At 43.9% G+C, this 13,638-nt stretch overlaps 1 protein-coding gene across 9 annotated transcripts in view; it reads left to right on the plus strand.

Annotated features, from left to right (window-relative positions):
• SCAPER (S-phase cyclin A associated protein in the ER) overlaps positions 1–13,638 on the plus strand; it is a 422,618-nt gene that overhangs the window by 388,563 nt on the left and 20,417 nt on the right. For all 9 annotated transcript variants that reach the window (XM_081829597.1, XM_081829604.1, XM_081829605.1 and 6 more), the window contains one exon: positions 2,423–2,572. In XM_081829597.1, the coding sequence (XP_081685723.1) occupies positions 2,423–2,572 (150 nt within the window). The remainder of the gene's footprint in view (positions 1–2,422; positions 2,573–13,638) is intronic.

Below are 13,638 nucleotides of genomic sequence, written 5' to 3' on the forward strand. Positions count from 1 at the left end.
GGGTGGCTCAGTCGTTAAGCGTCTGCCTTCGGCTCAGGTCATGATCCCAGGGTCCTGGGATCAAGCCCCGCATCGGGCTCCCTGCTTGTGTTCCCTCTCTCGCTGTGTCTCTCTCTGTCAAATAAATAAATAAATCTTAAAAAAAAAAGTGATATTTTAGGAACTACGTTTATAAAAGACAGGAAAAGAGATTTTAGGTACAGCATGGGTCTGACCTCAGAAAAATCTGGGAGACAATTTATGAATTGCCTGAGGGGATCAAAGGAACTGAAGAATAAAATCGAAATGAGATAAATGGTCTGACCTGCTAAATAGTTAAATAAGACGATGTAAGACATGTTGACCATTTGAGGACCAAGGAATCACAAGAATGCAGAGCTATAATAGGCATCCTCATCAAACCTTTGGATCTGGAGTCAGATTGATGTGACTTTGGGCCATTATACTACTAAGTTTTATGACCTTAGACAAGTCATTTGAACTCAGTTTCTCATCTGTAAAACAGACTAAAAACACCTACCTCACAAGTGTGAGGGTTAAATGAGATAATGTAGAAGCACTGTGCTAGCTAGCATATAGTAGGCCCTCAAGAAATGTGGATGCAGAATTTGCCCAAACTGTTTTTGCAGATGTTGATTCAGAAAGTTGACTTTTGAATGCTGCATCCCCAGTGCCCCTCCACACTTCTGCAAAGCCATAAACCCGTGTGCTCGTTTCACGTGAGAACCTATCATGTAGTAGTAACAAAAGGTTAGCCATTAGAATATTTTCTTAGCTTGTTCCATTTCATTGTATACTAATAAGGCTGTCAAAATATTTTTCCCCCTTCAGCAAAGAGTCTGATTTCACTGTGAATTCATATTGGCACAGATGGCCTTGAGATCCCGGATATTGTATATCGCATACACTTTGACAGATTTTACAATTGAAGGTGGTCTCAAGAAACAAATCAATGTACTGACTTGGCAATTAATTCTGGCTAAAAAGGAAATATAGTTTCCTTGAAAAATTGGTTTAATTTTTATATTCAAACTTACATGCCCCTTGACCTGCTCTTATCAGTGAAGGTTAAACAGAGGGTACTGGGTCACAGCCTGCTGGACACAACTAATTAAATAAGGGCTGACCTGAGAAGGTGTCACTGCCTGATTTAAAGGAACAAAGCTCTCATGAAGCCTCTTTGGGGCTTGAAAAACATTTTGTCTCAGGGCAATGAAACTGAGACAGAAGGCACTCTTAAAATTTAGTGGTAATTTTATTTCAGCAATACTCACTAACAGGACTGTGTTTCACCACTGTTAGGCAAAGTGAATTCATTGCAACTGCCAAGCTGCAACATATCTGACCTGGTTCAAGCCCACCAAGACCTCAAATCAAGAGATGAGTTTAAAATGCTGCCTTTTCCCACAGGCCGGCAGGGGTGCTTCATTCCAGTGTCGGCTGCGAGTGTATTCTGTGGGCTTTGCCTCTCCCCTTTGCCCTCCTGTCGCTCTGTCTGCTTGACATGTTTATTAAATAGAAGCTTCAGGCTTCACAGACAGAGTCAGGCTCTCCTCCCGCGTCGCCCACCAGCAACAGCTCTGTGCCTGTCTGGAGAAAGGATCCCAGAAGCCTCACAGTTGAGGGGGCTTCGTGGTTTGTTTTTATTGGGGGGAGGCAGGGTGTTGGTTTTTTAACATTCTTTTGGGAACGTTGGGTTTCTAGAGCTGTTTGAATAATAACCAGTTGTTTTTTATGTTGCTTTCCTATTTGAACATCAGTAAATAATTAGAATTGTGTTTTATCCCTGTGTTCAAGAAAATGTTTTCTGCTTCAGGAAAAAATAAAAGTATTAGAAGTTAGCTAAATGGTAGATTCACAGGAGAATATTTATATTTTTCCACATTTTCTACAGTGAGACTGTTTGTACAATGAGGAAAAACTACTACAAATGGAATAAATAACCATGCTTTAGGTGGATAGTGTCTTGATCCACAGGAGTATTTCTCCATGTCTCTTTTCAGGTTAAATGTTGCATTTATTATGATCATTTATTAGAGCAGGAATCCCCAAACTGAACTATTAAACATAGTGCTCTAGAAATTTCCTGTGCTGGGCCGCCTGGGTGGCTCAGTCGTTAAGCATCTGCCTTCAGCTCAGGTCATGATCCCAGGGTCCTGGGATCGAGCCCCACGTCGGGCTCCCTGCTCGGCGGGAAGCCTGCTTCTCCCTCTCCCACTCCCCCTGCTTGTATTCCCTCTCTCGCTGTGTGTCTCTCTGTCAAATAAATAAATAAAATCTTAAAAAAAAAAAAAAAGAAAGAAATTTCCTGTGCTTTTCCTGCACCATAACAGAAAGTGCACAGGGTCCAGTCTTGCTTTGTGATTTGCAGCCCTGCCTCTCCCCGGGCTGAGGAGTTCTAACTGCTCCTTGTCTTCGTCAGTCTATTGTAGGGGCAGAGGGCTTGTCCCTTGCATTCCGGCACATCGCCAGCTCTCTACTGGGCCACTGCAGCCAAGTCTCCTGTGAAAGCCTCCTTCATGAGGTCATCGTCTGTGTGGGCTACTTCACTGTCAACCACCCAGATAACCAGGTAAGAGGCCCCGGACACTTCCTTAGACTGCTCCCCCAGTCCTGAGAGTGTGAGGTATTGGAGTGAGAAAAGGCAGGCTCCCGTGCTGGAACCCATCTGTCCTGTGTGAGGCACTTCAGCCAGGCTCCAGGGACAGGTCTCTGACTTATTCTATCCGAAGAGATGTGATCAGCACTAGATTAGCACCAAGGCCTCCTCTTAGAGCTATAAAAATAAAATATTTTTAATAAAACATTCACTACACAGAAGCATCACACCCTTACCACATAGGTTCTGATGTTCCATCCATATATTTGTTTTGTTTTGATCAGGTAGATTGCATCTTTCAGCTTGGGTCACTTAGGGGTGCTTAGGGGCTGCCAGGTGGTGTTGGAGGGGGGCCTGAGAAGGTGGGACTTGGGCTTCTTCCCCTTGAGTCACCCAGAGTAGTTTTGCTTTTAACTGTTTGGATGATGTGGTTTCCAAGCAAGAGTTCTATTTGTTAATAGGGTTCTGCTGCTCTAAGAAGTTGGGAAGACTTGTGTTACCGATTTTGTAAAAAAAAAAAAAAAAAATTAATAATAGTAATGAGCACTTTATTTCTTTTTATTTTTAAAACCAGAGTAATGGCATAACTAACATATCAGATAGTAGATCCTGACAGCCTCATTTATCCAAAGCCTTCTGCAACCTTAACTGTATGGATTATAGCCGAGAAAAAGGCTTCTGGACAACCCTTAACCCTCACTCCAAATTAGTAAGTTTATTTTAGGCAAATCTCTAACAAGCGTACTTATTAGGTCTGTTTAGCCTACAGCAAACTAGACTAGGGCAGGAGAAGGACAGGAGTTGGTTATAGTGACAGAACCAAGTACAAGGTGAGAAGCTGCACACTACGAGCTGAAACTGTTTATCTAATAAGGAGAAAGAGGAAAGAAGAAAATAAGGCAGGTCCCCAAACTCAGAAATAGCAGTCATCTGGGTTCAAAGGGACACTAAACCCTGTATTTATTTCCAAGAAGATTCTTAATGTCCTCAGTGCTAACTCTGAATGAGCATGGAGGCAAAATATATGTTCTCTGAATTCCCTTTTAAGAAGGTTGAGGAACATTCTAGAAAGATTTCTATGATTAAAATATAGAAAATGTGGGGGGCGCCTGGGTGGCTCAGTTGGTTAAGCAACTGCCTTCGGCTCAGGTCATGATCCTGGAGTCCCGGGATCGAGTCCCGCATCGGGCTCCCTGCTCGGCAGGGAGTCTGCTTCTCCCGCTCCCGCTCCCCCGTCTTGTGCTCTGTCTCTAAAATAAATAAATAAAATCTTTAAAAAAAATAAATAAATAAAATAAAATATAGAAAATGTGGACCCTTACCAGAACAAGCGTCATAAATGGAAAAGTTCCCCTTTTTCAGGCACTGTTGCCAGGAGGGTAGATCTTTTTCACCACCACCACCCCCCCTGCCCCCCACACATGCCCTGGGAGCATTCTGGCAGTGCTCTCCCCTTGCTAGCACCCCCAGGTACTGGTGCTTTGTCCTTTCCGTGCACCAGGCCCAGCAGGTTCATGAGTCTCTTACAAGCTGCTCAAGGAAGGAAAGCTGAGGGAAATCTCCTATGTGATTTTCTTTTCTCCATGTATATTCATTCAACCTACTAAATTTGCATTTTATTTTCCCTTAGAAGTTTGTTTTTCTTTTTCTCATTACAAACGTATTCCTTACTCATCATGAAAAAGACAGGCAAGTGCAGAGAAGACAGAATCACAGTTACTCCTGATGTCACCATCTGAGATAGCCACTGTTACCATGTTGGCAAGTTCCCTTGCAGTCCCTTTTCTATGAATATTTTTTCCAGTTTTATTGAGATATAATTGACATATAACATTGTATTCATTTTAGGGTGCAAACTGATAATTTGATATATGCATATTATACAAAATTATTACCATAGTAAGTTTAGTTAACATCCATCACTTCACAAAGTTACAGATTTTTTTCTTGTGGTGAGAACTTTTAAGATCGACTATCTTAGCGATTTTCAAATGTATGATACAGTGCTAGTCATCATGCTGTACATTACGTCCCCAGAACTTATTTATCTTTTAACTGGAAGTTTGTGCCTTAGGACCACCTCACCCATTTCACACCCCCCCGCCACCCCACTATGCATATTTTACATAGCTGAGATCATAGTGCACATACACTGATGTCCTGGTTTATACCCTTAACATGACGGGTCTTCCTCTACTTACGCTGGGGTTACGTCCCAATAAACCCATCATAAGTTGAAAATATCTTAAGTGGAAAGTGCACTTGATACAACTCACCTACCTTCAGCATGCTCAGAACACTTACGGTAGCCTACAGTTGGGTAAAATCATCTAACACAAAGCCTATTTTATAGTAAAGTGTTGAATATCTCATTTAGTTCATTGACTACTGTAGTGAAAGTGAAAAACAGAATAGTTTCTGAGTACAGAATGGTTGTTAAGTCTATCACTTGCTTACGTCATGATCACGCGGCTGAAGGGAGGCTGTGGCGGGGGGGAGGTTGGGGGGTTGCTGGCTGGGAGCTGTCACCACCCAGCATCTCCAGAAAGTATCTTATCACTAGCCTGGGGAAAGATAAAAATTCAAAGTATAGTTTCTACTGAATATGTGTTGCTTTCATAAGGTCGAAAAATCATAAGTTGAACCATCATAAGTCAGGCGCCATCTGTATGTTGAAATCAGTCTTTGTGAATATCTTTTTTTATTGAAGTATAGTTGACTCACGCTGTTGTGAATATCATTTTTATTGGCTGCATGGCTTTATCTTGTATAGACAGCCCACGGTTTACCAAACAATTTCCTGTTTTATACTTAAGTTGTTCATCATATATCATGATGCTATCTACGGCACTTGTAAAGGGGTGAGTAATTTGTGGGTGTGATAGTGTTTTGCTGTGTTACAGCTCCTCAGCAAGAGTTCAGCTCCTTCAGCACATCCATGTTTGGGGATGGCTTAAAACTTTTTGCTTAAGCCAACTCTTCTATGATGAATTTACTGAACTCAGAATTGTGTGGGATTTAAAAGAGTTTTTCTGCCGCTGCTAGATCACAGACTGATCCTCTCCTGTAGATCAAGCATACCTCCTAAGTTTCTGTGGGCTCACCAGAATGAATGGGAAATGAGGTCAAGAGAACTGGCATTTGGAGATGGCTTGGCAGCAGTGACTGGGACCAGGTGAGAGAGCAGTGACTGGGCACACAAGGACAAGAGGAAGCAGGCAGAGAGAGTAGCCGGCGGCACAGGCAGGAGACAGGGGCACTGTGGCTCGTCTGCTGGGGAAGAAGATGCAGCAGGGATATGGAGATAATTGTCGAGAGGTGAGCTTGCTATGAGGAAAAAATTAGAAAAGGGAAAAAAGCCAGATCCCCTATTTTGACACCTGCCTTCCAGAAAGATTGAAGACTAACCTGGACATCTACTTCTGATTAGAGACAAGATCAGAGAAGTCACTTCAGCCCCAGGCAGTAGTTGATGAAATGCAACAATCTACGAGAAGAAAGAATATGATAAAAAGTAGAGGAGAAATCAGAAATTGTAGTAATTGTCAAACACTGAGACACTGCGCCTATGGAGATGCTGTTTCTAAGCATAACCCCTGGTATTTGTAGAATTCTTGGTGCTGTTCTTCCCATCTGTTGTCTTTTGGACCTCATCAGCACTTCAGTGAGGCTGTAAGTACAGCGGGTATTTCTGCCTCACAAACAAAGTGAGGAACCAGGATTTGAAGAGGTGAAGTAAGTCCCTGGACATGACATGAAGAATCACTAAAAGACCAGGACTAGAAAGAACCCAGGTCTTGCAGAGTCCAACTCAGTGTACTTTTCATTTCATGTTGCTTAAGAAAATCACATGTGTATGAAAAAGTGCTCAACATCCCTCGGCATCAGGGAAATCCAAATCAAAACCTCAATGAGATACCACCTCACACCAGTCAGAATGGCTAAAATTAACAAGTCAGGAAACGACAGATGTTGGCAAGGATGCAGAGAAAGGGGAACCCTCCTACACTGTTGGTGGGAATGCAAGCTGGTGCAGCCACTCTGGAAAACAGTATGGAGGTTCCTCAAAAAGTTGAAAGTGGAGCTACCATATGACCCAGCAATAGCCCTACTGGGTATTTACCCCCAAAATACAAATGTAGCGATCTGAAGGGCTACGTGCACCCCAATGTTTATAGCAGCAATGTCCACAATAGCCAAACTATGGAAAGAGCCAAGATGCCCATCAACAGATGAATGGATAAAGAAGATGTGGTATATAGGGGTGGCTGGGTGGCTCAGTCGTTAAGCTCATTCTTTTTTTTTTTAAGATTTTTTTATTCATTTATTTGAGAGAGAGAGAGAGACAGTGAGAGAGGGAACACAAGCAGGGGGAATGGGAGAGGGAGAAGCAGGCTTCCCTCTGAGCAGGGAGCCCGATCCGGGGCTCGATCCCAGGACCCTGGGATCATGACCTGAGCCAAAGGCAGACGCTTAATGACTGAGCCACCCAGGTGCCCCATGATAGGTCATCCTTAAAAGCTGAAAATACCCTGACCACCCCCCCATATTAATAGAGGAGCTCCAATGACAGACACTGATGAGCAGGGACTTACAGGTGCGATGTCAGGTGCCTTGCTCTGTGGAGCCATCTCTAGCCGCAGTTGTTTTAGCTGCATCAAAGGGTTGTGCTCATGCCATCCAGCTGCATGGCACGGGCTGCGTAGGGGGAAATAGCCTCAGTTTACTAAAATGATAACTGCTCATATCCCAGTAGAATTGGGGAGTTTTCTGTAACTGAAAAGCTGATTGTCTATTTCATTCTAAAAACTTGTTTTATTAAATTCCCTTTCTGATCCCCCCCAAACCCAGTAATTTGCTGAGTGTTTGCTGAGGGGATGTGGTACATATAGCTTTAAGCTCTCGTCCCAGCTCTGGCCACAGATTCATGGAGTCTTCCCGTGGAAGGCCTCTGAAGTCTCTAGTCCCGCTGCCTCAGATTACAGGTGGAGTAACCGAGGCTCGGGGAAGGAAAGGGGTTGCGGAGTAAGAGCTCGCGTGCCCCCACCTCACAACCGGCAGTCCAGTTCCTGCCCTTTCCAGCTCTCTTCTGTTCTTAGGAAGCGAATGTATTTAACCTGATGCCACGTTCTCTAAATCAGAGGAATTTCAGAGGAGAAATTATGATGCTCAATTCATTTAATGCTTCTGTATCATTAGTCAGAAGTCATGTTAATTTGCAGGGCCTGTTTGTCCGCAGTGGATCCTTTATTTCCTCCTGGGGAAACAGCTTGTGTCTTTGTAAGACAGGAGATTTTGAACAGCCTAAGGCTGTTTTATTAGGCAACTGCTTTGCATAAAGGATTGGCACTTTTTATTTGCCACCATTTAGTCTATTAGCTGGAAAGACTGAGCCCCCCCGATACCAAAGATGACTTCAGAAGAGAAACCTGGAGAATAAATATAATACCCCATTCTTGATGGAACCAATCATCTGTTTCCTATCGTGCTGTAGTTTCTAATTAAAATGTTGGTTTTTTAATCAAAAACTTCCTTGTATTTTATGGCAGTTTCATGACTCTTTCTAAATTCCTTCCCATTTAATTATTATAATGAACATAATTAGTATGTGCTGTCAGCCCTTCACTTTATTTACATTTTATATTGAATAATTAAATGTGGTCTGATAATTAAATTAACTCGAATGACAGATTATTTGACTGCCTGCATATTACCGTATTGGGAATAAGCACCTTTGCATATTCATTTTAGTTAGTGACTTTTTCATTTGGAAAGACCCCATAGATCCCAGCTCTCAGCGCCAGAGTCTCTTTTGGCAGGTGAAAGGAAGGTCCCTGTGGCCCCCCCTCCCCTATCCAGCTTCTCTGGAGAGAAGCCCTTGCAGATTGAGCAGCCATCTGCACTGTACCAGAAGCCCGACCACTCCTGGGGAGACCAGAACAGGCGAGTAAGCTGGACAGTGAAGCCTTTGAAACTAGATTCTGCCTGAGCTGGGTGACATGCATTTCCCAGGTCTTTTGTAATTTGATGACTTAGTAAGAAAACCTAAACATTAATTGACTAAACATATCTGAAATGTATCTGTTGTGCTCACCTTAGACCTTTCCCTGCAAACAAAAACAGGGCACTTTCCTAGTTATACACCATCTGCGGGTGAGGGAAGCAGAGTGATGTTTTAAGAGTGGCAGTTTTCCAGAGCCCCATTTCAGCTTTTAGAACTTTCAGAAGGGGCCTAATTCTTCCTCAAACATTCTTAACTTCAGTCTTTGTTTTTCTCAAAGGCAGGTGGTCCTAGGTCACGCCCATTTGGTAAACTCCCCCGGCCCCATGCGAGTCCATGGATGGAGTCCGCTGTGGTGGGCTCAGGGCAGAAACGCCAGTGTTTGAGGCCTTCCTGTTCTCCCGGTGTCGGCAGCTCGTTCTTTAGCTGTCACACAAGCATTCAACCTTCTGTATCTTCTTTCTTTGTATGACAGATACAGTTCCTTTCATAAAATGAAAATGTAGGGCGCCTGGGTGGTTCAGATGGTTAAGCGTCTGCCTTCGGCTCAGGTCATGATCCCAGGGTCCTGGGATCGAGTCCCACATCGGGCTCCCGGCTCAGCGGGGAGCCTGCTTCTCCCTCTGACCCTCTCCCCTCTCATGCTGTTTCTCTCTCGCTCGCTCTCTAAAAAATAAATAAAATCTTTAAAAAAAAAAAATGAAAATGTATCATGTCTTAAGGAAAGCTTAACAATTTCAACACTATAACCATTTCGGAGTTACTCTCTTTATTATAGTACCAAAGAAAAATGTGGGATTTTTTTTTCCCCCAAAAAGAGAACAGTAACTTTCCTAACTATATATAACTTCTGCCTATCTAAACATTTAACACTTCTAGTGAGTGACCTGGCAAGTATTAGAATGGAGAAGTTTGCCAGTTAGCAGTTTGGGCTGATGATATTAAAAGTCACCAATTTCACAGAAGCCAAATAAAAGGTACCTTTTACTCCCCTCATCTCTTTGGATGAATTTTCCAACACAAGGGGAGTTTGAAGCACCACATGCTCACACCAGGTAAAGCCCCTGAGAGCTTGTAAGGAACGCCTGGCTGTCTTCCCAGGGGAGCAGCTAGAGCAAACGGCAGCCCCCGCTGAGCCCTCGGATGGACACTTGCACCACTCGGCACTGACCTTGGCCATGGATACTTGTACTGTGCAACTGAGAAAGGAACATTCTTCCCCCTTTGTATGGGATTACCTCCTAATTTGTAACACTTGTAATTTGCACAGATCTCCTGCTTGTGGTCGATGCAGCAGTAGTTAGGGTGGTACCTGAATGTATTCACATCATGGATCAGTCTGCAGCTGAGGTTTTGAACTCGATCTCCAGTGGTTCTAAAAGTCAGACATCCTAGAGGATAAGAGCATCGGGTTCTGAAGTCAGCTGGCTTGGAAATCCCTATTCTGCTCTATGCTAGCACGATGATGACTTTGGGCAAGTTACGGACCGCTGAGCCTCGGTTTTCTCATCTGTAAAATGGAGATGTCACCACTACTTTCCAGCTTGTGCAAATTAGGTGAGAGAGTATAGGGCCTGACCCATAGTGAATGCTCGAGAAAGGAGCTGTTGCTATCCCCTTGCCCTGTTAACACCATCTTCACAGCACTAAATAATACACCTGCTTCAACAGTGGGCTAAATTCATAATTCTGACATACTGATCTGAAAAAAACAAGATCCTACAGATAAACTATCCTTCCTGTACCAGTTTTCTCAGTTTCTCATTTTTGAGGAATTCAGATCCAGAACATTCCAGTAAAATAACTGTCCTGAAATCTAACATTAAAACTTGGAAGTTGAAAGTTAGCCATAGCTTCATCTCAGTGGGACTATAAAAAGTTGGGAACCCCCTAAGCCCCTTCAGCATGGCTGTGAGACCAGGTGCATGAGTAGGGTCATTCTGAAGCCTGGTGTAATTAAACTGCAAGGTGACACTTAGCTAATCATTCCCTTCTAAGTTCCATCCCAAGATGAGGCAGAGCTGTGGAAAACACACAAGGGAAGTCAAGAAATAAACCGTCAGCACCCCCTTCCCAAAGTACCCGAACCCAGACCCTCTGAACAGGCTGAATACTGTCAGGACAGCTGTGCACACAAACCTCAGTCATCCTTTGCTCCCTTAAAAATCTTCTATTGGGGGGCACCTGGGTGGCTCAGTCGTTAAGCGTCTGCCTTCGGCTCAGGTCATGATCCAGGGTCCTGGGATCGAGCCCCGCATCGGGCTCCCTGCTCGGCAGGAGGTCCGCTTCTCCCTCTCCCACTCCCCCTGCTTGTGTTCCCTCTCTCGCTGTGTCTCTCTCTGTCAAATAAATAAATAAAATCAAAAAAAAAAATCTTCTATTGGGACATCAAATATGCATAAGAAAATCATGCCAGAAGGAATGTCCCATCAGTTTAACTCCTGACCAGTGGTAGATCTAATTTTTCTGGGCCTGCCTTGGTCTTCAGTCACTGAGGGACCTTTTTCATAAATCACTGAGATGGAGTATAAGGAATTAAAGTATAATCACAAAGAAGACCCCTCCCCTGAGATAGGAAATTCTATCAAGACCCTCATGAGTCACGGAAAGCCCATCACCATGGATCAAGCACTGGTGCAGCAGTGAGGGAGGCCCGATCCTTTTACGGCCGCTCAGCTGAGCAATCCTGGGCAGGTCACTGTGCTTCTCTGGGCTTCACTTTGCCGTGTGTCAAAAGAGTTAGGCCGGGTGCTCCAAAGAGCCCTTCCTCCTCTCGTAGAGGATAGATACATAATTCTGAGACGAAGTGTGAATTCAGGGCCAGACCAACATAAGTCGATAAATTTAATCATTTTCATTTCTAAGTATAGCATCAGATACTCCACTCTAGCCGCAGCTGGTCTCGTCGCTGTTCCACAAACACACCTCAAGCCTCTGTCCTTGCTGCTTTCTACCTCGAATACTTTTCCCTCGGAAATCAGCATGATTTGGAGAGGCTTCCAGATTTTTTTCTCAGATGTCATGTTATCTGGCCTTCCCTGACCACAGTATCTAAAACGGTAGATAAGCCCCATGGTTACTGTTTCCCCTTTACCTTACTTTATTTTTCTTTATATACCTATTGCCTTCCTGCCATATAATTGTTTTGTCTGTCTCCCCATCCCCACGCTATCCCACTAGAATGGAAGTACCTTGAGAGCAGTCTTGGCCTCTAGTGCCTTCAGCAGTGCTTGGCACAGAACAATTACCTCATACAAACATTTGTTTAATGAACCATTGGGCGTTGCGGTGATACATCTCTCCTTAGGCATAATACTGCAGAAAAGGTTAAAATGGTCCCAGATTTTGAAAGATACAATACTTCTATTTTACTGACCAAACCTCCTGACCTGACTTATAGCTAGAAATTTAAGGGCCATTTCTTGGACACTATGGGTTATTTGTCTTCTAATCTATTCTAAAAGAAGCTTCTTAGTTTCGTTTTTGCTGGAACCAGTAGTTCTGAAATCCAAAGGAAACTACTGTGTTTAAAGATTTGGCAAATACTGTATTAGAGAAAACAGTGGCAAGTGAGAGAAAGCTTTGGGGGCGGATTTAGGATAATGTCCTAGCCCCTCTTCTCACTTGGATGATCCTGAGTGTCACTTTCCCTAACTATAGCATAGAGACAAGTCTTAACTCATAGGGTTGTTGTGAAGAGTAAATGTCATCCTTACTACTCAGGTCTCAGATTTAACTCTCGGCTAGGACAGTGGATGTCTGTGGCATTGTCATGGCAAATCTACTCTGACTTATGATTTGGTTTAAAAAAAAGTTTTTGACAGGTGTGTCCCACTCTAAGAAAGCACACTGCAGGAAAATCTATACTTAAAGGCTCCCAAACCACCATATTGTTCATTCATTTTAATAACACGCTTCCTAAGGGCATCTTTAAATATTTTCCTCCAATCTCTTCACATGCAGTTCCTTTGGGAACGTGTCCCTTTGCTGGGCCGTCAGGGCCGCACGCCGTGTCAGAGAACCTGGTGTGTAAGAGCCCCGTCGTGGCAGCGCGTGCACTGGCCTCTGCTTTAAGGCATCAGTACTGTGCTTTCGGGGCGCCTGGGGGGCTCAGTTGGTTAAGCGTCTGCCTTCGGCTCAGGTCAGGATCCTGGGATCCTGGGATCCTGGGATCAAGCCCCGCATCGGGCTCCCTGCTCAGCGGGAAGCCTGCTTCTCCCTGTGACCCTCCTCCCTCTCATGCTCTCTGTCTCTCGTTCTCTCTCTCTCAAACAAATAAAATCTTAAAAAAATAGTAAAAAATAAAATTCTAAAAAAAAAAAAAAAAAAGGCATCAGTAGTATGCTTTTGTAGCCTGATAAGAGGGACATGGGTTCTGGGCCCAGCGACCTAAGTTCTGGTCCCAGCTTACTAGCTCTGTGTTCCTGCACAGGCCCGTTTCCTCATCTATAAAATAGGGATGCCACCGAGAACACTTCAGGGCGTTGTTGTGTGAAGTAAATTAGACCATGCACATGGTGATGAGCACATTCCCTGGGCCAGAACACATGTTAACGGTGATGTTATTGAAATGATCATTGTCTGCCTCCAGATTCCCTATTCTTAGTGGGAGAGGCCGTGGAGTGTCCTCAGCCTTCTTGTCGTGCGTCTGCTGCCTGAGGAGGAGGGGAAGTGATAACCACTTGATACTTGTCAACTAAAGTCCTTCTGCTAAAGATAATCAAGTTTCAGGCCTTTCTACCCAGTGACAGTGCAGAGGGACCCCGAACAGCTTGGAGCAGCACTTCGAAAAATACTGACTTATTACTGGTGGAGCAGGAAAGAGGACTGTCAGCTGGTTGAACACAACTGAAGTTCCAAAGTTCATTTTATAAACTTGGATGGGATGAAGCATAGACTACAGTCAACTACTGGGCATGAGTGCAATAGAGCAGAGATAATGACATTCTGCACGGGACTTTAATTTATGACATCACAGTGTGGGGCTGGGAAAAAATATCACATTTCAGAGTGTGCAAAAACAATGGCACTTAAAGCC

This window comes from Leptonychotes weddellii, chromosome 9 (genome assembly GCF_054177405.1).
Source record: "Leptonychotes weddellii isolate Sample4059 chromosome 9, ASM5417740v2, whole genome shotgun sequence".
Taxonomy (NCBI): domain Eukaryota; kingdom Metazoa; phylum Chordata; class Mammalia; order Carnivora; family Phocidae; genus Leptonychotes; species Leptonychotes weddellii.